Here is a 24197-nt window from a genome sequence, read left to right as displayed (position 1 = left end):
GTTCAGGGATTGCGTAGGTACATCTACGGAATGTGTTCAAAAAAAGTATTCCGTAGTTGTACCTACAGAAGCATTGTTGATATATTTTAAAAAAAAATTATAGAATCGAGTTCGTGGTTTTCGCTTCTATGGTGTATTCATTTGCTTGAAACAGTTAACAATCATGATTTTTCCACAGTATATCATAGTAGTGTAATGTAAATATAATGGTATATATAGTACACGAAAAGAAAACATCTTATAAATCTTACAAATAGTGTCAAACATGATAAAAATAAAACTACATAAACCTAATAAAAATACAGACATCAAAAGTGTCTCAAATTGAGACCGATGAGACAAGTAGTTCTAATCCATATTCAAATAAAATAAGGTCCCAAAAAAGCCTAGTCAACATCAACAATAAAACATAACTTCGTTGACGTTATCCAAGATAACTGAACTCTTCTGGAGCATAGTCGACCAACACATTACCATGTGTTGTATGATGAAAATAGATTCAGTGTCGAACAGCTCCAAAGTTTTAGTTGTTTTAAATTACGTTTAATATAAGTTATTAGTAAAACTTTGTAGCTGATGTGCACTAGATCTAATTTCATCATACAACACATGGTAATGTTGGGCGACTATGCTCCGAGAGAGTTCAGTTATCTTGGATAACGTCAAAGAAGTTATGTTTTACTGTTGATGTTGGCTAGGATTTTTTGGGGGGCCTTACTTTGTTTGAATATGGAACTTACGTTTTGTTGTTGATGTTGATGCATGATGTGCAATCCTCCTGGTCGGCCATAATGTCTACGCAATACAAATAAAGTCGAATTAGATATAATTAAATTAGAAAAACAAAATGAGTTTTCTAGATTCCGTAGATATAGCTACGGGATGACCTAACGTTCATGTCTTCTGTAGATGCATCTACGGAAGTTTCTGAAACCTCCAAAATCCAATAATGGCGTCGGGTCACTGTTGCAGAGGGTTAAAAATCTCATTTTGGTGGCTTGAACGTCATTTTAACACATCAAGCAACACATTCATTGTCTCTAAACTATATTTCTAAAACAATCCAATCATTGCTACACCTAAAAATTGAATTCTAACTCTATATTACAAACTCTTAAATAACTCTAAAAGTCAAAAACTTGCCGATTAAATTGAGTTTTGAACTTGATAGAATGTGGTGATAGAGAGTATAAGAGTTGAAGAAGAGAAAAGTGAAGAATGGGAAGGAGAAGAATGTGGTGCAAATTATAACATCAAATTCTTCCGTATATGCATCTACGGAAGCTTCCGTATGTGCATCTACGGAAGAAATCAATGTTAAACAAAAAAAAAATACTTCCGAAGATGCATCTACAGAGGACAATTTTGCCAATTCGCAGGTGCGTGGGTGATCCATGGGGTGGGGTAAGAAATTCTCAATATTATTATTATTATTATTATTATTATTATTATTATTATTATTATTATTATTATTATTATTATTACAAACATAATTAAACGAGTCTACTTTACTTTATAAGTTATTCTAGTCATTATATCTTGAATGAAATTTGAGGTTATCATTAGAGTATTATGTATGATCTTTTGTTATGTGATTTTTGAGTTGTTTTTTTTATCCTCCTTATCCAAATAGAGGATTTGTCTGCAACGACACTCTAATATTAAAGTTAGATAAGGGATGAATAAGTAGTGAGTGAGTGAATTGATGATTGTGAGTTCATATATCAATTGAACTCTCTTGTTTATAAAGTAAGTTGTTGAAATCATATATGCTTTAGTTAGTTGATATATATACTTAGTTGATCATTGAAATCATCTCATGATAAGTTTGATGTGCTGACACGGTTGAATGTCAAGATAGACAATAGTATATATCTTATTTGAATGTATTTCATGATATCTGGAATGGTGGAAACATGTCAATGTTTTTAGAATATTTATTCTCGTAGCATGTCATCCTTTATATTGAGGCCATATTTGATACTCTTTATGTTAAGCTAGGTATTGAGTATTGTATTGGATAATTTTGTTATTCCTAAGAGTATGTAATCCAAAAATCAGACATATTGGCATTTGGCGAGCACAAGGGTAGTGCCATAGGCTGCCAAAGTTGTACTTCTATAGGGTGTTAGCCACAATAACCCGTCTAAATTAAATTTGAGCCAGTTTGTCTCTCATCCACTTATAAAACGTGGGAAGTGACGTGTCCTTGCATATTAACGGAATTGAAAGATTGGTCAAGGAAAAAAAATCATGTCTTCCATGATTATAGGAGAAATAACGGCTCTCAAGTATCCCACACATTTAAGGGAAGAGGGAGAATAACCACTCTCTGGGTCTAAATATTCGGGCCCATGATATCTAAATTTTCGTAGTCTCCAATCTCCGATCAATTCTGATTCCCTAGCAAAACAAACATTAATATATTTTTCTTTTTCTGCATCAATGGAATCAAATGCAATGGTGTCATTGTTAACTTGATTGGTTGGTTCTTCATGAAATTTTACTTCCCTGTCTCATTTTGTTATAGACCTTCACCATCTTCCTCCGTCATGTATGCTTCCAATTTATACTTTTGAAGTTTTGATTCCAATTCAAACTTTTGGACTCTTCGAGCATTACATCTCTTCTTAAGATAATTTGTTTCTTGACATAATCATGTAATTTATATACTTTGAATTCTTCACTAACACCAAGATGACCACATTTGATGTCTTTTGAATCTAACTTATTTCTTTGAGTGTATGCTAGGAACCCAAACACTCTGAGATGATGGATGAAGGGATTCACATTACACCAAGCTTTTTCATGGTTGATATCTTAGACAGATAAGGTTGGACTTATATTTAGCACATATATGTTGCCCATAGAACAACTTCATGCCAAAATTTCTTTAGCACACTTCTCCTTGTTATCATGTTTCTTTACCATATTTCATCAAAGCCATGAATTATTCTATGGAGCATACAACATAGTCAAATCTTGCGGTAGTAGACCTCAAAATTTTCTTAAGAACCACGATTTCAACCATCATCTCCCCGTGAACCGACAATTTGTCGACAATTGCGAGAGTTCTTACAAAGTAATGTGACAAATTTGCCTTCAATAATACCAAGAATCTCAAATTCTCTGTAATGAGCTTTCACTTAAGCACATTTCACTTTAGTAGAGCATTGATACTTCTTTAGCATGGAGTTTTAAATATCTTTTAACGTGCACCAAGATTGTCTCAAGAATATATCAATCAACTGATTGAAACATGTAATTATTCACCTTCAAGTTTCCCTGTTTACTTTAAGCAGCAAGTTTCACTTGCCCAAGTGTGGTATTCGGAGGTGCCGCCATGACACCATCTTCAAGCTCCAATATTCCTTTGAACGCATTAAGTTTTCCATCAACTTTGAAAAGTCATCAAACTTTGGTATTGATGGTGATACAAAATTTGAATCTGTGTCTGTTGCAAGGAAACAAATTTGCGAGGGAAAAGAGAGAAGAAGAAAAAAAGAATCTTATTGAGTTCTTGATTGATCAATTTCATTAGGTAGGATAATGTAGTACTTATGAGTTGTTATCACAAGGATTAAAACTTGACAGCTTAAGGCTAACTTGCAACACCAAAAAGTAGTTACTTCACAAATAAGGAACTAACTAACTTTTTCATAATAACATAGTATAGACCAGACAATAGACCACATCGGTTTGATCTATTTCCACCACCTAGCCGTGATTGTAACCAAATTTTATTTTAGGTTGCTACAGAACCACTATGATAGAATATTATCAGAATTTTTTCTATCTTTCATCGATCATAACATAACAGAATGGTAATATAATTCACTGTCTCATTGCAATTTTGTTTACACTCGATAAATTCACATTTTTTGCTGTTCTATATATTGTCCAAGTTCTTTCAATGCCTGAAAAAGAAAAATGAAACAAACAGTGATTTAACAATACTAAAGAAAAGATTCAACAATGCAGCTAAACTCACCATCTTAGTTTCTTGAAGTGCATCTTCCAATGTCTTGATTTTCTGTTACAAGTATTATACATCAGCAAATCACCCTAAGCATATTGAATCAATTACCTACGTTTAACATGGAGAAATAAATAAAACTCACATTCTTGATGTCTCCAAGACTATTTTCAAGGCAATCAATCTTTTGTAACGCTATCCTACATGGTAGATCTGTTCTAACATCGTCTTTGTTTTGCATGTCAACCTGCAGTTGACTATGTTAAAGCAAGGATCAATGTGTGATAGGTACAAAAAATTGTGAATGTTTTGTTACCTTTTTGTGCATCAAGGATCCTTCTGAAACCATAATGTTGTTTTCACTCACACCGTCAGTTTCTTCTGTTAAAGAAACTGTCTGCACGAATAATTATACATCCTTGTCAGTTATTTCTACCAGCAAATAATATGTTCATGATATTGACAAACCTGAATCATTTCTAAGATCTCTTGATTTTTCCATGGACCTTGATCACTCATCAAGCAACCTCCATACTCAGAACATATGCAATTACCACCCAAAAAAGTTGGCAAGTTACTGTAAAATTAAACAGTTAAACATAAGAGCTTCATTAAACGCAAAACTTCACAAACAGTACATCTAATTGTAAGTAATAACAATTCATCAAAAAGTTTCAACTTCCCAAAGTTCCTGCATCACAAAAAATCATGGCTTAACTATCACAGTTGTCTTAAGTTATTGGAGGCCCTGAAGTTTAACCATGACAAAACAAATAAGGGCCGTATATTAACCACGATGTAACTGTGATAATATTTTATGAGATCCTATTTAGCCACGGTTTTAGACTCTGCGGTAACACACCTTGCCCGCCTTCAAAACGGCCTTTATAACTATATAAAAGTTGTTTTACCTTGGATCAATAGCCTCTAGCAACACACTAGCATAATCAAAACCCAAAACCTGAAACAGAAAAATTGGAGATTCATCATAAACACAAGCTTGTCTACTAGAGAGTGATACAACCAAATACTGATGTGCCAGATGAAAAAATTTGCAATATAGAAACCACACGTACTTGAATTTTCATTACTGTCCGTTCGCTTAGGAATGCCTTCACTGCTTTCCACAATATCTTAAATCCAGAACCAGCATTAACAATGAAGAGTTTATTTAGAGTCTGCAAGATTAAAGATGAATACTAATCAACAACCTCTATTATAATAATCTAACTTTTTCACACATCAATACAAAAAGTACCTCAGGATAGTAACTGCTATCGATCTTCTGAATTTCCATAAACAAGTACCTTGCGGGCTTTGAGAAATTAGACATTCCCTTGAAGAATAATACAATCAGATAACTGAATCAGCGCTGCTATTCGATACAGTTGTTTATGAAGCACTAAAGATTTAAAGTGGCAAACAAAAATTAAACTATATGGAAGAAATTGCTTACTATTCCGCTGACATCCAAGATACTTGTGGTGGAAGCTATGTGTCTTTTAGCTGCTAATGAACATGCAGGGTATCGTAATCGTAGCGTTTTCTCTTGTTCTAACACATGATGCTTTATAAATCTTTCATGTGTTGTTACTTGCCACAGTTTGTTAACATCAATCATCCCAAGTCTTTCAATATACACAGGTCTGCCACATTTATCAACTCCATGGTATCCATGAGGGTAGCATTTCTTCACTTCTGTGTATTCTGTGAATTTGAATTCCTGATTATGTACCCGAAAAAATGAATCACATAAAAATAATATTGTGAGTATGTTAAACCGAATCTTAGCATGAACACAACATATGTAAAGAACTTTAAAATTACTTGATAAGTTTCTAAAAAGTTTTCGTATAAAAATTCACCTCATGAATCATATCGACTCGAAATTCCTTTCGCCATTTCAGATAATTGAGAAACATATCTTTGGATATTGTCATATCAAAATCGTTCATGCGCAGAAACCTTAACATCAAAGGGAATTAACACAATTAAGAAACGAAATCCATAAAAACTTGCTTCAGACTCAGACTCAGAATCTTTTACCTTAGAAGAGTATGATAATCGTTGTGTTTAGGCGGTAATAGGCCATCGCGTGAAAGCATTTCGCGAAAATTCTCAACGATTTGCTCATCCTTTGGATCATGAGTTCCTCCTAGAACCATTTCCATACTTTTACTCCTTCCAAATTTCGTAAGAGGGTAAGACAGCATTGACTTGATGGAGAAGGAAGCTCTTTTCTTCCCTTTTGGTGTAGGAAGATCCCAATGCGATTCAATCGGAGGATGAATTGATTTTGTTATTCCGCCACTACCACCAGACTTAAACTTCGACCGCTTAACACTAGAAGACGATTCATCTTTTCTATCACTTCTCGTTATAGTAATATCTCTGTCTCTTTCACGGCTCGTCTTCGTAGGAGTACTCATTCATACAAATTTTGCCGAGTATTTGAATATGATTTACCTTCGAAACAATTTGAAAAAATTGAAATGAGAAGCAATATAAAACAAAAGCAGTACTTAAAAGAAGGAATTCCGGTCTGAAGGAGAATGAAGAAAACAAGAATTATTGTGAAGCACATGATGTTGATTGATGGGAATGGAATTGGAATTGCTTGCGTTCCAAGAAAAAGCGCGAAAACTAATAATTCAAGTTCGGTATCTTTTCTTTTTTATATTCTTTTTCTTTCTGAGGGGGTGTAATTAAGATTAAGGGGTGTAATTAGTTGACATGGCTTTTTCGTTTTCAACACGAAAAGGGGTTATATTTTTCTAGCATAAACAGTTTCAGGTGACTGAAATTGGAAACGAAAATCAGAAAAACTCAGAAATCGATTATGGAGTGTGTATTCGGATTAGTAGGAAATGATTTCGCTGTTGTGGTAGCTGATTCGTCAGCAGTACACAGCATCCTCGTTCACAAATCCAATGAAGACAAGATCATGTTTCTAGATTCTCACAAACTCATTGCTGCTAGTGGAGAACCCGGTGACAGGTTCAACTTCTTCTTCTTTTTCTGTTTCTAACTGAGTAACTAGAAGTTTTGATTTTGATTTTGATTAATTGGGTTTCACTTTTAGGGTTCAGTTTACTGAGTATGTTCAAAAGAACGTTGCTTTGTATCAGTTCCGTAATGGAATCCCTCTCACGACTGCCGCTGCCGCTAATTTCACTCGTGGCGAGCTCGCCACCGCTCTCCGCAAGGTATCCGAATACTCTCTTCTTCTTTTTTTTTTCCTTTGAAACCCTAATAATTAGTACCATTTTGATACCATAAGCTATCAATAATTGAATGTTTTTCATAGGTCTGTTTGGATTGACTTGTTAAACTTAACCTATTGGCATTAACACTCTTGAGATGGTTTGTGAGAGCTAATAAAAACAACTTATGATTCTCCAAAAGCTGTTTCTACTTTCTAGCTTATTTCTGTTAACTCTCCGAAATACTACTTTACTAAAATAACTTATAGCATACATAAAAATGGCGGGTTGACTTCACTTTACTGTTTGTTTTTGTTATATAAATAGCATGTGATAAATGCTAATGTTTTAAAGTACTTAAGTTGTTTATCCAAACATGACTTAAGTTTGATTTCATCAAGAATAATGTTGGCAATTGCAAGTTGGCATTTTCTGAAAAACAAAAGAACTAACATAAGTTGTGGCTAGTAGCTATCGTGTTAAAGTATAAGTAATCAACAATTGTTGACTTGTCTATTTGTAAATGTACATCTTGGGTACACTAATTGATAACTCTACCCGTGTTAAACCAGTCAGAATCGCTTATATCACCTTGAGTATTACTCGTATGGAAAATGTATCTATCCTTTCATCTATGATTGCGTCCTTTATATAGTGGTCTTGTCTGCTCCATATTTAAGACCAATAAAGGCCATTTAAATGATTGTCTCCTTTTGATGGATCTTAATGGTGATTTTCCAGCCATAATGTCCCTATTCGCCCATAAACACATTGTCCCTCGGTCCCTGATTTGAATAGTCCCTCCATGTTGGTTTTGGGCCGGCCTAATCGACTTGTCCCGTTAGTTGGCTTAGCTCAGCCACACCCTGTTGGACAAGTTAGAAATCGGGCAGGCTCTTCCCAATTCAGGTTTAGACCCGGCCCAAATTACTGTATAGTACAGTAAACTTATTAGAAAATTATAATTGAGTGGAAGAAAGTCTCTTTACTAGCACCAAACATAGGGTGATCACAGAGTTTATGTGTCACCAACCATGTCCTAAAGGGAAGAGGTTGCAAGTGACTTATTTAAGACTATCTTTTGGCACTAATATTTCTAAGACGTTTGGGAGAGAAGAGTTTATGAAATCAATTTAAAGCTGACCAAAAGCTGTTTTTAGCTATTCTATAAACTCTCTAGGCTAGTATATGTAAATATCTTTTAGCATATATTAAAATGTTTTGACTTTAATTTATCTTTGTTATGGAATTAGCTTATACATAAGCACTTGTGCTTTAAGTGGTAAATCAAGCTATATTTATGCTTTAAGTGATTAATAAAGCTATTTATCCAAACTGGGCTTATGTCAATTGGGAAAAGAAAGCTTTTATAAATTCAGCTATTGATGTGCTTAGAATTATGTTGTTTTGCTGCTATTCATTTGCCATGTTGCATTGGTGTTATGGACGACGAGTCTATTTATACGGGAATTTGATATTTTTTCCAGAACCCTTACTCTGTGAACATCCTTCTTGCTGGTTATGACAAAGACATAGGCCCGTCACTATACTACATTGACTACATTGCAACCCTTCACAAGCTTGAAAAGGGAGCTTTTGGTTATGGTTCCTATTTCTCACTGTCAATGATGGACAGACACTTCCATAGTGGAATGTCTGTGGAAGAAGCAATTGATCTTGTTGATAAGTGCATTATGGAAATCAGATTAAGGTTGGTTGTCGCACCTCCAAACTTTGTTATCAAGATTGTTGATAAGGATGGTGCAAGAGAGTATGCATGGCGTGAATCAGTCAAGGATGCTCCTGCACCTGCAGCCGAGTAAACTGTATTCCTTATCACGATTGGACTTCTTTTCAACAAATTTTTCCTTCCACTTTCTCATTTCTAAATGGTTTTGAGATATAATCTGAAAATCATAGTCTCTAAATGGTCGAAAGAAAAACACTATGTTGTTTGAATTAATATGTATGACTAGATTTTAATACACCTCAAGACTGTAATTTGAAAATTGAAGGGGTTGAATATTGCTTGAGGAAAGGTCTAGTGAAAAATGAAGTGAGCTATTTATGTTTGTGTGATTGTTTCTAATCATGTGCTAATCATGTGAACATCGACACTGGAATGTTTTCACAATATTGTTTCTAATTAAGTGGTAATCTAGAGAAAATCAATGTATTTTTGTGACAAATAACTAATGTAGTATGTACATCCTGGGAAATTATAATAAGTTGGGTTATGGCTATAAACGGGGTTAAGTCAACCCACTTCTAAAAATTTGGCATTAAGATACCAGTAGTTGTTATGAACCTGTTTGGTGGTGTTTTTAAGTAAACAATTACGAGTTTTAATTCACTTGTAAGATCAAATTTGAAAATTCTTAAAGGACACTTTGTGTTTAACGTTTGAGAAAATGTATTAGTGTTAAAAGGTTTTTTGATGCAAAGATTCAAAAAAGTAAATGAAGAAGCGCTTAAATGGATAAAGTAAATAAAGAAATATACAATAATGAAGTATTTGGGTAAAAAATACTTGAATTAAGAATGGAGCGTAGATTCATATATTTCTCACAAATTTTTTATCTATTTGATTCAGATGCGTGAATTTTAAAGAAAACATAATGAAATGCAAATCCCCATTACAGAAATGAAATCTACTTATATATTATGCATATTATCAACTGTCAACAACAATTATCTCTTCAGAATCTGACACGTATCTCGTTACGTGGACTTTTGCCTTCTAATTTATTTTCACGTGTCTTTGACTTTCAAACAGCTTCAAAATGTTATTGTTGTTGAAAACGTCTTCAAGTCATCCAATCACATCTGTTGAAAAATCCACATGTCGAATACTCCTATGTGATTTGGTGTTGAAAACATGACTCAGTTATCTGTACTTAACATTTATATTCATCTCATAAGTTATCATGACACTCAAAGGGAATTCAGTAATGATAACAGATATGTAGATTTGAGAATAATTTGTAGCTTTTTATATACATACCATGAGGTTGAGAACAAATAATGCACGCCTTGAAGTTGAAAACTACTACTAGTATTAGTATTTCGATAACATTGCGATTCTTTGAGTCAAAGGAAACTTTATATTGTTAGGAGACAAAAATGTGGTCCTGGATTTGCTTGTCCCAGCTTGGTAAAAGCTCTGAAATCAATCAAATCTATTACCGACGTACATACATGCACCATCAGTGCACGTCTACAATGACGAATAGACAGAAGGGATGTGAACGAGATGGGGCCGTTTGTACTTCCACCCTCCAAGTCGATAATCTCAATTTTTTTCACTTTGTCCTCGCGAATCTCCACATTCTACACTACAGAACTTCATCAATATAAAAGACAAATAAACATTGGCAATTTGGCATAACCTTTTGTTTGAAGTGTATCTCTTCTTTGGCGGTCCTTCCTTTTTTAATCTCCACGTTTTGTTTCCTTCTGCTTTAGAAAAAGCAGCCATAGTTGTGTTTGTTTTACTTCTTTTATTTGATTTTGGGTTTTTCATGTCTTTCAACAAGAGAATTATTGTGTATATAAACTTGTTAATTTTGGGATACTGGATAGGTGTTTGTTTTTCTTGGCGGGATAATTTCCCAAATTTTATTACACAACTTTTTAAAAAAAATAAATTTAGGCTTCCATATTGCTTTATTTTTCTTTTTTTGTTCATTGTCCATCTAGAACAAAATGTTGAGAAAACACTCAAATAAAATAGAGGTATGCTCTCATACCAATTAAAATGTTATCAAACTGATGACAAGATGTTAGAGATAATGGTGTAACAATGTGTATGATAATAAGATTCCATAACAAAGTAAAAAGTGCTTAAAATAAATAAAATAATTAATTTTTAATTCAGTTAAGTGCAAAGTCGCATATATTTGGAGGGTATTAGTTCAATGAAAGAAAATTTTCTCTTAGTAGTTAATAGTACACGACAATCTCATTTGAATCCTTCCAGTTCAGTGTTATTTTCTTAATATTACCAGTGAACTTCGATTTAGACTCCTCTTGAATCTGAGATCTCTCTCCCTTTCACTCAAATATTCTCCCAAGTGTTGTACAATTACAAAAGTATATGAAGTGATGAATCACAATTACAACACAAATACTTTGTTCTCCTAACTTACAAAGATAATCTTAGAATAGAGATTTACAACCCAAAACACAAAATCAATAACAACTAGAACACCAAGCTTCACAATGCAAGGTCTTAGTCATCACATAAGTAGAACACCTCCTTAAATAGCAATTGTTTCCCATCATAAAAGCCAAATAGATTTTGGCATGAACGCGGATGGATTCCAAAAAGCACACAAAATATCAATCTTCGTAATGATGATTATGAATCATGATTAAAATATATCTAATTAAATTTGAATTTCATATGAATAGAAGTTCTAATATTTCAAGAAAGAATTCAAAATAATTTTTTCCCAAACGAGAACGCGCTTTAAATCAAATCTTTGACTAGGAAACAAATGCTAAAAGCGCGAGATTCAATCCATTAAAACTTGCACGCGAAAAAAGAAGACTGGTATGAATGGTAAGGGACATACCTATAAAGCACGACATTGATGGTAAGATGCATACCTATAAGACACGATTGATATGGATGGTAAGGTACATACATATTATGTGCAAGATTCAATTCATTTAAATCTTTCATGGAATTCTTGTGTTTGATTAATCTCCAATTCGGCATCCTCATGATCAACTCTCAACTTTTAAACCATCATGTCTATTGGTTTAAACATATCAATCGTAGAATGATCATATAGTTAGATTTGGATACGTAGGTGGAGTAGACATGACACATCGTTCAGGACGGGGTCATCTCACCAATAGAGGAATGAAATCACAATGTCTTAGATAGACATTTGTCACCAAATGGTGGCAACAGTTTGTGATCAATATATGTATACCAAATTTGTGTGACATCTTTCAGCCTAAATGTTACCAATATATAATAAAATCATGACACATTAGGATGCACCAGATCGAATATCTTTCGACCATAGGTGACACACTTCAATGTCTTTAGTGTCTTACGCATGGTACTGCAAAAAAATTATGTACGTAATAAACAAATATGTTACGTGAGAATTGGATCGAATTCTAGTGGATCGAAGAGTATCTTCTGGTTCGATAGAATTTATGCATGAGGTCGAAGCTTGTTCGCATGCTGCTGTCGAAGTAGTGCATGTTGTAGTCGAAGGTGTTCTAACACATATTAGTCAAAATACTAGGATCGTTAGTATTTCGAATTGGGCCTGTTTGTTATGTCCAATCATTTAAGTTAGCTTGTACCCTAAGTTGGCTTGTAATGGGTAATTGTAAAAAAAGATCATTAGTTTAGTATGTTAGGTTTATTATAAATAGCATACTAGTCTCTCATCATTGCATACTGCAAAATTCTAATTTAGGGTGAGAGGGTTATTTGTTATTCTTGTAACACTTGTAATCTTTAATCAAGAGAAAGTAAGAATAGAATTTATAACCAATCCTTGTTGTTCTTCTTGCTTTTCTATTGTGTTCCTTATAATACATTGTTCTTGGCATAGTTTTCACAACAAATTGGTGCGGTGAGCGTGGAGAAGTTGCCTTCAACAAAGTATGAGATTGAAAAATTCACTGGAGTGAATGATTTCGATCTGTAGCGCTTGAAGATGATAGCCCACAACGCAATTTTATTGAGCCTTGGTGATAAGGTTCTTCGACAAGTATCAAAGGAGACGACGACATCAGGGTTATGGGTAAAAGTTGAAAGTTTGTACATGACTAAATCGCTGGTAAACTGATTCTACCTGAAGCAAGCTTTGTAGTCATTTAAGATGATTGAAGACATAGTGTTGGCTAAGCAGTTGGATATGTTCAACACGGTAATTCTTGACCTTGAAATTATTGATGTGAAGATCGATGATGAAGATCAAGCGCTATTATTGTTGTGCGCTTTGCCTCGATCACATCCTCAATTTAAAGAAACTCTCTTGTATGGAAGGGAGTCCCTGACCTTTGAAGAAGTTCAATCAGCCCTATATTCTAAGTACTTGAACGAACTAAATGAGCATAAACCTTCGACTGTTGGTGAAGGTTTGGCCGTTAAGGGAAAATTCTTGCGAAAGGATGGTAAGTTTGGCGAGAAGAAGGCTAAAAGTCAGCAGAAGTCTTATAGTGGCGAAGCATCTGGTATTCAATGTTTTCATTGTAAGAAGGAAGGTCACACAAGAAAGGTGTATCTTGGACGCCTGAAAGATCATGGAGGTAAGGATAATGGCAACGCAACCATTGTTCAAGATTATTTTGAATCATTTGATGTTCTTGTGGTTTCAAGCAGTGACTCGAGTAAGGAGTGTATTATTGATTCAGGTTGCACTTGGCACATGACTCCAAACAAAGACTTGTTCGAGGAATTATGTGATCAAGATGGTGGATCCTTATTGCTAGGAAACAACAAAGCTTGCAAGATTGCAGGTGTTGGATATGTGAGATTCAAGCTCCATGATGAGTCAATAAGGTTGTTGACTGAAGTCAGGTATGTTCCAGATTTGAACAGAAATTTGATTTCTCTTGGTGAATTCGACAAGAAAGGATAAGTTTTCCAAGGAGAGAAAAGTATCCTAAGAGTCATGAAGGGCTCGAAGGAAGTCTTGAGAGGCGTGAAGAAACAAGGCATGTATACCCTTGAGGATGAAGTTGTAAGTGGTTCGACAAATATTGCATCCACAAAACCTTTGTCAAGGACAAAAATTTGCACATGAGATTGGGCCATGTCAGTGAAAGGGGTCTGGTCGAATTGGGAAAATAAAATCTGCTTGATGGAGACAAAGTTAAAAGCTGAAGTTTTGTGAACCATATGTACTTGGAAAATCTTGCAGAATAAAGTTCAACAAAGGAAAACAAAGTACACATGGATCCTTTGATTACATCCATGTTGATCTTTGGGGGCCTGCAAGGTGTCCATCACATTCAGAAGCGAGGTATTTTCTATCCATAGTAGATGATTATTTCAGAAAATTATGGGTATTCATCTAGAAGACTAAGGATGAAACTTTTGAGAATATCAAAAGTTAGAAGGCTCTAGTCGAAAATCATACTGGCAAAAAGGTCAAGAGGTTAAGAACCAATAATGGAATTGAATTTTGCAATGAGGCGTTCAACAGTTTTGTGCTGCATCTAGTATTGCAAGACACATAACTACTGCAAGTACTCCACAGCAAAATGGTTTGACTGAAAGGTTTAATTGAACTATTTTGGAAAGGGTCAGATGCATGTTGACTAGTGTTGGGTTAAAGAAGGTGTTTTGGGCTGAGGCTATTTCGACAGTAACATATCTGATAAACAGATGTCCTTCGACTGCGTTAGATATGAAAACACCTGAATAAGTTTGGTCGGGACATCCACCAGATCTCGACAAACAGAGAGTATTTTGCTGCGTAGCCTATGCTCACATTAGGCAAGACAAGGTCGAACCTAGAGCTCTGAAATGCATGTTAATGGGATACCCTAAAGGAGTCAAAGCTTATAGGCTATGGTGCCTAGAGCCAGGTCACAAGAAGAGTATCATCAGTCAAGATGTAGTTTTCAATGAAGTTGAAATGACTTTTAAGAAAACTGATGATGTTGGTCGAAGTGCAGAAATATCTTACGAAGAGCTGGAACAGGTAGAGATTCCTGTTGAGGTGGAACATGTTGATGATGAATTACATATCCCAGACGAAGTTGAGGAAGAAGCAGAAGATGCTGAGGAAGTTGAGGAAACTGTCGATGACTACCTATTGTCAAGAGATAGGTGGAGAAGAGTCATCAAGCCACCTCAAAGACTTGGGTATGCAGATCTTATAGCGTATGCCTTAATCTCGAGTAAGGAGTGGATCGAGGAGTAGCTTCTGGTTCGACATGATTTATGCATGAGGTCAAATCTTATTCGCATGCTGCTGTCGAAGTAGTGTGTGTTGTAGTCAAAAGTGTTCTAACACGTATTAGTCGAAATGCTAGGGTTGGTAGTATTTCGAAGTAGGCATGTTTGTTATGTCTAATTGTTTAAGTTAGCTTGTACCCTAAGTTGGCTTGTAATGGGTATTTGTAAAAAAACACATTAGTTTAGTATGTTAGGTTTATTATAAATAGCATACTAGTCTCTCATCGTTGCATACTGAAAAATTCTAATTTAGGGTGAGAGGGTTATTTGTTATTCTTGTAACACTTGTAATCTTGAATAAAGAGAAAGTAAAGAATAGCAGTTATAACCAATCCTTGTTGTTCTTCTTGCTTTCCTATTGTGTTCCCTATAATACTTTGTTCTTGGCATAGTTTTCACAACATGTTATTTTTAATTAAATAATTGATAAATCAAAATTAAATTAAATGGCCATAATAAAACAAAAGCAATGATACGTCTGGTAGCCCCAGGAAATCATAAAGGTGCGGGAGCTGAAACTTGAGTTGGTGTCTATTGCTTAGCTTTAGACTTAGCATGAGAACATGAATTATCCAAATACTAAGAACCTTTAACGTGAGACATTTTCCTTGACTCATACTGCAAACCTTGAGCCTCAGAAGTCTGCCCTGAGTCATAATGTGGAACCAGAACCTATGACATTTTCCTTTACTCATACTGCAAACCCTGGGCCTATGATGTCTTCCTTGACTTGTACTACAAACCTCGAGCATGTGACGACTGACCTTAGTCAACATGAGATACTTTCTCTCTCTAAACATATTCATGTTGGACTATGCTACCGTGTCATAAATGTTATTGTATGTCCCTCATTTATCTGTAATTTTAAATAAAGGTGAGAAATAAAAATAAGATTACAGTTTATCCAAATAGATGTAAAACATGAATGTTTAGTATCATTCTAGAAGGATTCATCCAGAGAGTACTCATCATGGTTTCAAAGGTATCCATAATCTAAGATCCTATAATACTATGTAAATGACAAATACGGGATAAATTTAAAGACACCGAATAAAATATTTAATGATTAGAAATAAATTTTAGTCTTTTACACTTAGTTTTGAAGAAATATTTCAGAGTTTTAAAATTTGTAAAGCTGAAAGCTGGCAGAGAAAGTATTGTGTATGTATATACTTCACAAAGATCTTTTTAGAACAAAATAGTGTTCATCTTAATCCTTTCGTTAAAGGACAAAATTGACAATTTAAAAGGTTATTTATAAATGAATCGAGTGAATTATGAATTTCACTAAAAATATATGTTTTAGTACACTTCGCTTAACACTATTGAACTTAGTGACTAGCAAAAACATGATACAGTAACCCATCAAATATTACACATACTCTAATATCATTTTAGAATTATGGTTAAACTCAAATAAACTACAAAATCAATAAATATTATTCAATTTATAAACATATGTTAACACTTATAAATATATGTTTATCTTATATCACATTTGATGTGACACTCTTACTCTAATATTTCAAACTAAACAATTTTTGGTCCCAATCTTATTGATTTGAATTAACACATTCATAATTATATTGAATTAGTTTAAAGGACCAGGTCTATTGATGGACTCATACATGTGAACACCCTTAACCACTAGTGAAGGGACGCTAGGAAGAGTCCATGAACGAAAACATCAGGAATTCCATGTCCTATATGTCTATAGCTTCCGTGACAAAAATGAACAATCTTGATTGTAATGCTCCAACCAAACTTCACCAAACTTATTTTGGGTAGTGTTTCCTTTTCCTAATATTATATAGTTTTTAATCAGCCAACATATTTTGAACCATAATTCATTAAAGTTATAAACTCAGACTTTTATCTCTAGATTGACATTTCTTAGACATATAAGTATTTATTTTAAACATTAAACTATTTGATTTGATTAAACTTTATATTTATATGTATCTCTTTATACATCAAACTTGTTGTATACTTCCCACTTAATAGTTGATTTTTAGACAAGATCAGGGGCAAAACTAGTAATTTTTAGATAAAATTAAGGGCAAAATTAGTAAAAATAGTGTGAAATTTTTGGACAAAATCAAGGACAAAATTTTAAGACAAAATCAAGGACAAAATTAATAGAAACCGAGTGTAAAATTAGTAAAAACAAAGGTGTAAATTTTTTGCCCAGACTCTCTAAAATTTTTGGCTCCGCCACTAGGTTAATCAATACTTTTTGAATGAACTTTCACAACTTTTGTCATTTTTCAAAAGTATTTTTGCTGGATTGATGGATGTATGTGTTGTGTTATAAACTATTTTTGGTATATCGGAATTCGGAATAGTAGTCCTTGAGTAGACGGTTAAAATCATCCACATCTAAAAAAAATCACTTTAATTCTTTAAATAAATTCACTATATTTTTACAATTATTTAAACAACTCATTTATATTTCTAAAATATTTATAAAATTCATCAAAAAAAATTAAAATGGGTCATATTATAAATATTTTTGAAATATTATAGTATAAAAAAATTTAAAATGAGTCATATTATAAATATTGTTGAAATGTTATAAATATTTTAAATAAGGATGTATATTAGATAGTATGATATTTGTGTCTACTGTGTTGGATAAATATGATAATCATATCCGTTCTATGTCCGTGCGGATATCTGCTAAACGCGTAATTTACGAATTTAAGGTATCCGCGAATATTTACAGATATCCATGGATATGACTATTTTTTTAAAATTATGTTTTAAAATAAATATTTTCAGGTCCTTTTAAAGACACAAGACGTTATTATCACATAACCATTCATACAAATCTCACTTATTTTAACAATAAATTTTCATCACATCAATTTCCTTAATTTTCACCAAAGAATAATATTCATACATTACATTTTTAACAAAAAAAAATAATGAAATTGTGATTGACAAAAAAATAATGAAATTGTGATGGTGAGTTATGATGGAAGAGCGGACGACAGAGAAGTAGAAAGGATGACACTGGTTAGAAGTGGAAAGAGATATATTGATTGGTTGGACGGTGAAATTGTTGAAATGATATATGGAGTATAGAAGAAACTTAAATATGAAATAGACAATAAAATTTGTATAAAATATAAAGATTTTCTTCAAAGAAAATTTCAAAAAAAATAAATGAGGAGACTAGTTTTTTAGAAGATGAAAAGATAGAATATAATAAACTAATAATACTTAAGTAAATTTATAATTTATTGACAGATACGGATATTCATGGACACGGGTAACATTAAACCCGTATTCATATCCATTAATAAACGGGTATTTAAATATCTATTTATTTTATTCTCGAATATCTATTAAAGTATACGCCTCATACCCGTGACAGATTTATCCGCAGATATTCGTGGATACAGATATTTTTGTCATCCCTAATATTGAATACTACAATATACCTGATATATATATATATATATATATATATATATATATATATATATATATATATATATATATATATATATATATATATATAGGGAGCGTATCCAGTGAGAACTGATATCTTTTATGAGAAACGAGAACTATCGATATCAACCATTTGATTTGATTAATGCTCAAGATTGAATAATTCCATATAAAGAGCACTTTATAGAATCTTTTTCTATTATCGTTAATATTTAAAATTTTCATAAAAATTGAATCTTACCAAAAATATTATTCTATATGCTATTTAATTTTATAGTACATTTTATTTTCAAACTCTCTTGATTTTTTAAATCTGTTAAAAAAAAATCATCTTCTATATTTTTTTATTGTTAGGGAGTTTTGATATTATTTATTTTATTAAAATAACCATTACTGTAAAATAGACATGTCTAAGGTGTAGAACTTTATTTAGTTTTTGTTGACTAAGAATTTTATTTATCTCTCACCTATATATTCATTTATTAAAAATGTTGAAGAATTTGAAATTATAACCTATATTTTACTTTGGATGATTTATTTATTTACTAATTAGAAAATTATTATTTTAGCAAGTTCTACTAAATAAAAAAAACATTATTGATTTATCATCTATATTTTTATTTGATTAAAAATATTTCTATTATAAGAAAAAATATTTTCATTTAATTTATTCGTTGTGTTTCATTAAAAATATTAAAAAAAAATGTAAGTATTACCAGTATTTTAATTTGGTTGATTTATTTATTTGCATGTTTGGAAATTTTTATTTTTACAAATTTTACCATTGTGATTATTTTAATAATTTATACTATTGTTATAATATTTTAATAATCATGTCCCCTCTTAATTATTCGCAAATTATAAAATTTGATCTTATTATTTATTTATTTTCAATATAAAATTATCCTTCTTGCAAGAATGAAAATATTTTTCAATATGCTACTTGCAAGAATGATAACTTTATATCCGAAAAAATTAAATAAATAATAAGATTACAATTTCTAATTTGCCAATATCAAACAGAGTTCACAATTATTAAAATATTATAATAATAGTAAAATTTATTTAAAATAGTCACCATGGTAAAATAGTTAAAAAAAATTGAAACTAAATAAATCAACCGAATTAAAATATCCAAAAAAATCTTTAACAATACAAAAATATAAAATATGATTTTTGGTATAAATAATAATATCTGGAACCCCCTATTAATATAATAAATAATAATATTAAAAAAATTGTATATTTCATACATTTATATTTTAGTAAAATAAATAATATTAAAATTCCATAATAATAAAAAAAATATGATTTTATTTTGCAATAGATATAAAGGATCAAGAGAGTTAAAAAAATTGAACGAGATATCATGGAAAAATAAAATTTTATATATTAATGGTAAAATCAAAAAGCATATTGAAAAATATTTTTGGTAAGATTATATTTTTATGAAAATATTAAAAATAATAGAAAAGATTCAATAAAGTGCTCCTAATGTGGACTTATTAAATCTTAAGCGTTAATTAAATTTGATGGTTGATATTAATAGTTCTCGTTTCTCATAAAAGATATCAGTTCTCACCGGATACGCTCCCTATATATATATATATATATATATATATATATATATATATATATATATATATATATATATATATATATATATATATATATATATATAATCCAATTCAAATAAAACAATGTCCCTTTGCAGATGAACTATGACAAACTAAAGAACGACACAGTGAAGTGAATATCAATTGTTCTCTGACACTGTTTCTTTGAAAATTAAGAAAGAATGGTGAAAAAATATTGATATTATTGCTCTAAGAGAGTAAAGAGTTTTTCATCCATAATATGTGGCTTACGATCTTGTTTTCAAGAAACAGTGCCAGTGATTAAGAGTGGAATTAAAAACAATAGTTGAAGTTGCTCCTCAAAAGAGATTGTGTATATGTAAGGACTCCAACACTCATTTGAATGAGGGTTTTAAAAGAGCATGATATTTTGTTGTGAAAACTACAATTTTAGAGAATTTGTTGATAATTTCTAACACACTGAAAAATTTGATATGTAGGACAAAGAACAATGTCAACTAAAATAAATGGTCACAAGCAACACCATAACCTAATAACTTTTCAAGGGTGAAGAAAAAAATCCACAACAATTCAGAATAAGATAAAAGATAAAAACACAGAGAAACTTGTTTACCCAACTCAATTAAACAGATCTATCCTAGGAAGAAAATAACTCTTTTATTCACTATATTTCCAAAAGTTTACAAAAAAAGTTACAAGAAAATAGTCAGCCAAATTTTCATGAGCAAACTCTATATTCTATTCAAATATTTCTCATTCTCTCTTCAAATCTCTATATATGAATCAAACAAGACTATGGTGTTCATAAGTGTTTCACAATCCTTTAAAATACCTCAAAGGGTTTATGAAATCTCATGAACTCATTAATGAACAGATCAGCGAACCAAAACAACCAAGTCCGATACCCATGAACTAAACATGTTGCCCAATTGGACGACCAACACCACTAACCAACCGAATTCCACCTCCTGTCGTAGGTCGAGGCGACCTTTGGCACCCTCCGCCTACTTTTCTGGTGTTCAACTTTCTAGCAATCTAAAAACATGTTTTGTTTCTCTTCATCACTTGAGTTTTTAAGGCTTATTTCTACAATTGTTCACTTTGAATTTAAACCATGATGATGTCAATTTTTTCATAAACCACATTGTTGCTCTCTCCGATTTGAATCATCATTCAATAACTTTGATCAAGCTCAAGACACGTTTGAATCTTGTTCATGCCACTTTCTTCCAATTAATTTTGTCTACTTAGGTAATCTAATAAACCCAAATGCACATTTCTTCAACCATATATTGACTCCACCTGCTTGCGAATTCCTTCTTAAAGGTATATGTTTTTTATTTTTACAACTTTTTAGCTATATTCAAAGCATAACACTCAAGACCAGCATAACTATACCTTTGAGATGATGCAATTTACCTTCTTAACTTATCACGAGTCAAATGAATATCATAGGTCTTTGTAATTTTTCTTTCACCACTATTAGTATCCATAGCAGAAACATCAACCTCAAATTAATTCTTCTCCTCCATAGTCTTTAAAACCTTCATCTTCAAGTCTTTACTCTTCCTCCCCTTACAAGACTCATTAAAAGTAATACATTTGCGATATCAATTGAAGACCCAATTCATAATCACAACCTTATCATCAACCTAGATAAGCTTGATTTGCGCAATAGGAAAAACTTTGCCGACCTTCAAAACATAGTAAGTTACAATTTTCCTACTCCAAACCTCCATAGTGTTTGGAAGTTTATTCTGGTAAATGATCATCTATCAATTAGGTAAGCTACTTTGACACCAACCTTACCCCAGAAACTCAATGACAACTCAACGGTTAAATGTGTGTTTATCCATTATTTTCTACTAAACTCATTAAATTTCTATGAAACAAGCTCTAATCATCTACCATGCATTGAAATTAAAACTCATAGTTTGTTTTTTTTCATAAAAGTCTTCACGAGTTGATGATGAATACAAGATAACATTGAAAACTTCTTAAATATATAAGCCAGATATTATAAACCATTTTTGCGCGATCATTTCACCATGAAAAATCTTCAACATACCATGTTAAAATATAGTGCAATAGCCTATAGATCATCAAACATGATTATGGATAACAAATTTTACCTCAGCTCTGTAATATACCTCACAATGTGAAGAAGAAACTCACGATCATCGAACATTTTAAGTCAGATCGTTCTAATACCATTAACCTTACAAGCCTTATTGTCCCCAAGGATAAATACTCCACATTACTTCTATTTCAAAGTCTCAGAGTATTATTTTCTTTGACACATGTGACAAGAGAAACCTGAGTTCATGACCCAACTCTCTTCAGTCTCCAAAATTGACACCATCAGTGCACCAACACTCTCATAACTACCCTCATCCAAGGCAACAATAATTTGAGCAGAATCATTATTGTCCCTCATCTAGGAAAAATCCCTCATGAAGTGACTGATTTTTTTACAAGTAGAGCATTTTAAACTTTAAAATTCCTTGGATCTCAATTACGTCTGGACTTCATCCAAAGTAATAATACATTCCTTAACATAAAGAAGGGCATCCTTGAAGTGCTCAAATAATTTAAGTAATGAGATTAACAAGAGTATAGCCATGTCTTCATCATCAATCATCACATTAATATTCCCCGTATCATCAATGATCTCGTGAAATTCTATCAAATCATCCATTATGGATTTATTCTCTACCATTTGAAATGAGTAGAGTTATCGTTTCAAATATAATTTGGGAGTCAAAGACTTGGTCATATAAAATGATCCAACTTTTTCCCACATCGAAGTCACAATCTTCTCCTTGGAAACTTCTCTTAGAACTTTATCCCTAACGCACAAGATAATAACACTCTTAAACTTATCCATCATCTCGGCCTTTTCTGCATGTGCTAGACGCGTAGACACCGATGCCTCCCCCTTTAATGATTCAATAGACTTCTTTTGAGTTGAGATTTCTTATATCTTCATATTCAAAATTGGTTTCTCTAGAAAACTTCTTGATCTACCATTTAGAACCCATGATGCCCACTTTTAAACTAAATCCCTTTTTTCCACAGTGGATGTCACTTGTTGTGAAAACTCTAACAATTCTAGTAAATTTGTTGATAGCTTCAAACACACCAAGAAATTTGATGTGTTGGTTAAAAAATAATGGCAAACAAAATAAATGGCCACAAGCAACAATATAACCTGGTAATTTTTCTAGAGCGAAATCAAATCCATAACAAGTAGAAGAAGATATAATACGAGAACATAAAGAAACTTATTTACCCATTTTTATTAAACAAATATATTCTAGGAGAGTGAACGACTCTCTAATTCACTATGCTTTCGAAAGTTGTTACAATAGATTGCAAAAGAGTTACAAGAAAACAATTACCCAAGTTTCTATAAAAAATATTTTCAAACCAAGTGTTTTCCAATGTCACTTCAACTATGTATATATGAATCACACAAGATCAATGTGTTTAGAAGTGTTTATCAATCTCCTTAGATACTTCCGAGAGTTTCTCATATTTCAATAACTCCAAATAATTTCTATCCATGTCTTTCTAAGTTTCCTAATAGAATTTCTAACTACTCTCTTTGTTTTCAATTCTAAAGTTCTTAAGGTTATTAAGACAAGAATGATAGAGATAAATATTTATTAATTTTGAAAACCAACAAATCATAATGAGCCCAAAACACAATTCATTTACGGAAGGATCTGCGAACCCAAATGACCAAGCTTGATACTCATAAACTGCCTAGTATGCAACAAATTTTATATAACTGTTCGAAGAACGAGAGCGTTGAACAAACTTCAGCTTTAAGCCGCCTAGGAAATGCAACAGTTTTTATCGGGTCCGAACTCCGGGTGAAAGCAACGTTCTCCGAGTGCCATCTCCCTACTCAGAGTAGTCGATCCCCAAACCCCCATGGTCTAACTAGCAAAAGTGAATGGGACTCGTCAACTACACTCAGAGGAACGAACCTTGGATTGTGGTAGCAAGAAAACTAAGTC

General features: G+C 32.3%; 2 protein-coding genes across 2 annotated transcripts; one reads left to right on the top strand and one right to left on the bottom strand.

The window, feature by feature from the left end:
* Window positions 1-2913: 2913 nt before the first annotated feature.
* Window positions 2914-6831, bottom strand: LOC131652376 (phosphatidylinositol/phosphatidylcholine transfer protein SFH11). The gene is made up of 11 exons (XM_058922221.1): window positions 6023-6831; window positions 5842-5941; window positions 5433-5699; window positions 5235-5312; window positions 5053-5154; window positions 4888-4937; window positions 4445-4553; window positions 4293-4373; window positions 4122-4223; window positions 3992-4033; window positions 2914-3917 (listed from the first exon to the last, which is right to left on the bottom strand). The coding sequence occupies exons 1-11, from the start codon at window positions 6403-6405 to the stop codon at window positions 3873-3875; spliced, it is 1359 nt and encodes a 452-aa protein (XP_058778204.1). The 5' UTR covers window positions 6406-6831; the 3' UTR covers window positions 2914-3872.
* On the top strand, window positions 6707-9454 carry LOC131652377 (proteasome subunit beta type-2-B-like). Its single transcript, XM_058922223.1, has 3 exons — window positions 6707-6973; window positions 7059-7182; window positions 8667-9454. The coding sequence occupies exons 1-3, from the start codon at window positions 6816-6818 to the stop codon at window positions 9000-9002; spliced, it is 618 nt and encodes a 205-aa protein (XP_058778206.1). The 5' UTR covers window positions 6707-6815; the 3' UTR covers window positions 9003-9454.
* The last annotated feature ends 14743 nt before the right edge of the window (window positions 9455-24197 follow it).

Source organism: Vicia villosa, linkage group LG2 (assembly GCF_029867415.1).
Source record: "Vicia villosa cultivar HV-30 ecotype Madison, WI linkage group LG2, Vvil1.0, whole genome shotgun sequence".
Classification (NCBI taxonomy): domain Eukaryota; kingdom Viridiplantae; phylum Streptophyta; class Magnoliopsida; order Fabales; family Fabaceae; genus Vicia; species Vicia villosa.
The sequence above is the reverse complement of the archived record's forward strand: the minus strand, read 5'-3'. Positions and strand labels throughout refer to the sequence as shown.

Coding starts and splice junctions, on each gene's coding strand:
- LOC131652376 (XM_058922221.1), bottom strand. CDS start 6,405: ATGAGTACTCCTACGAAGACGAGCCGTGAAAGAGACAGAGATATTACT. Junction 4,554..4,887: donor CTAGAGGCTATTGATCCAAG/GTAAAACAACTT, acceptor TTAATTTTACAG/TAACTTGCCAACTTTTTTGG. Junction 3,918..3,991: donor CACTTCAAGAAACTAAGATG/GTGAGTTTAGCT, acceptor TTTCTTTTTCAG/GCATTGAAAGAACTTGGACA.
- LOC131652377 (XM_058922223.1), top strand. CDS start 6,816: ATGGAGTGTGTATTCGGATTAGTAGGAAATGATTTCGCTGTTGTGGTA. Junction 6,974..7,058: donor AGTGGAGAACCCGGTGACAG/GTTCAACTTCTT, acceptor TTTCACTTTTAG/GGTTCAGTTTACTGAGTATG. Junction 7,183..8,666: donor TCGCCACCGCTCTCCGCAAG/GTATCCGAATAC, acceptor TATTTTTTCCAG/AACCCTTACTCTGTGAACAT.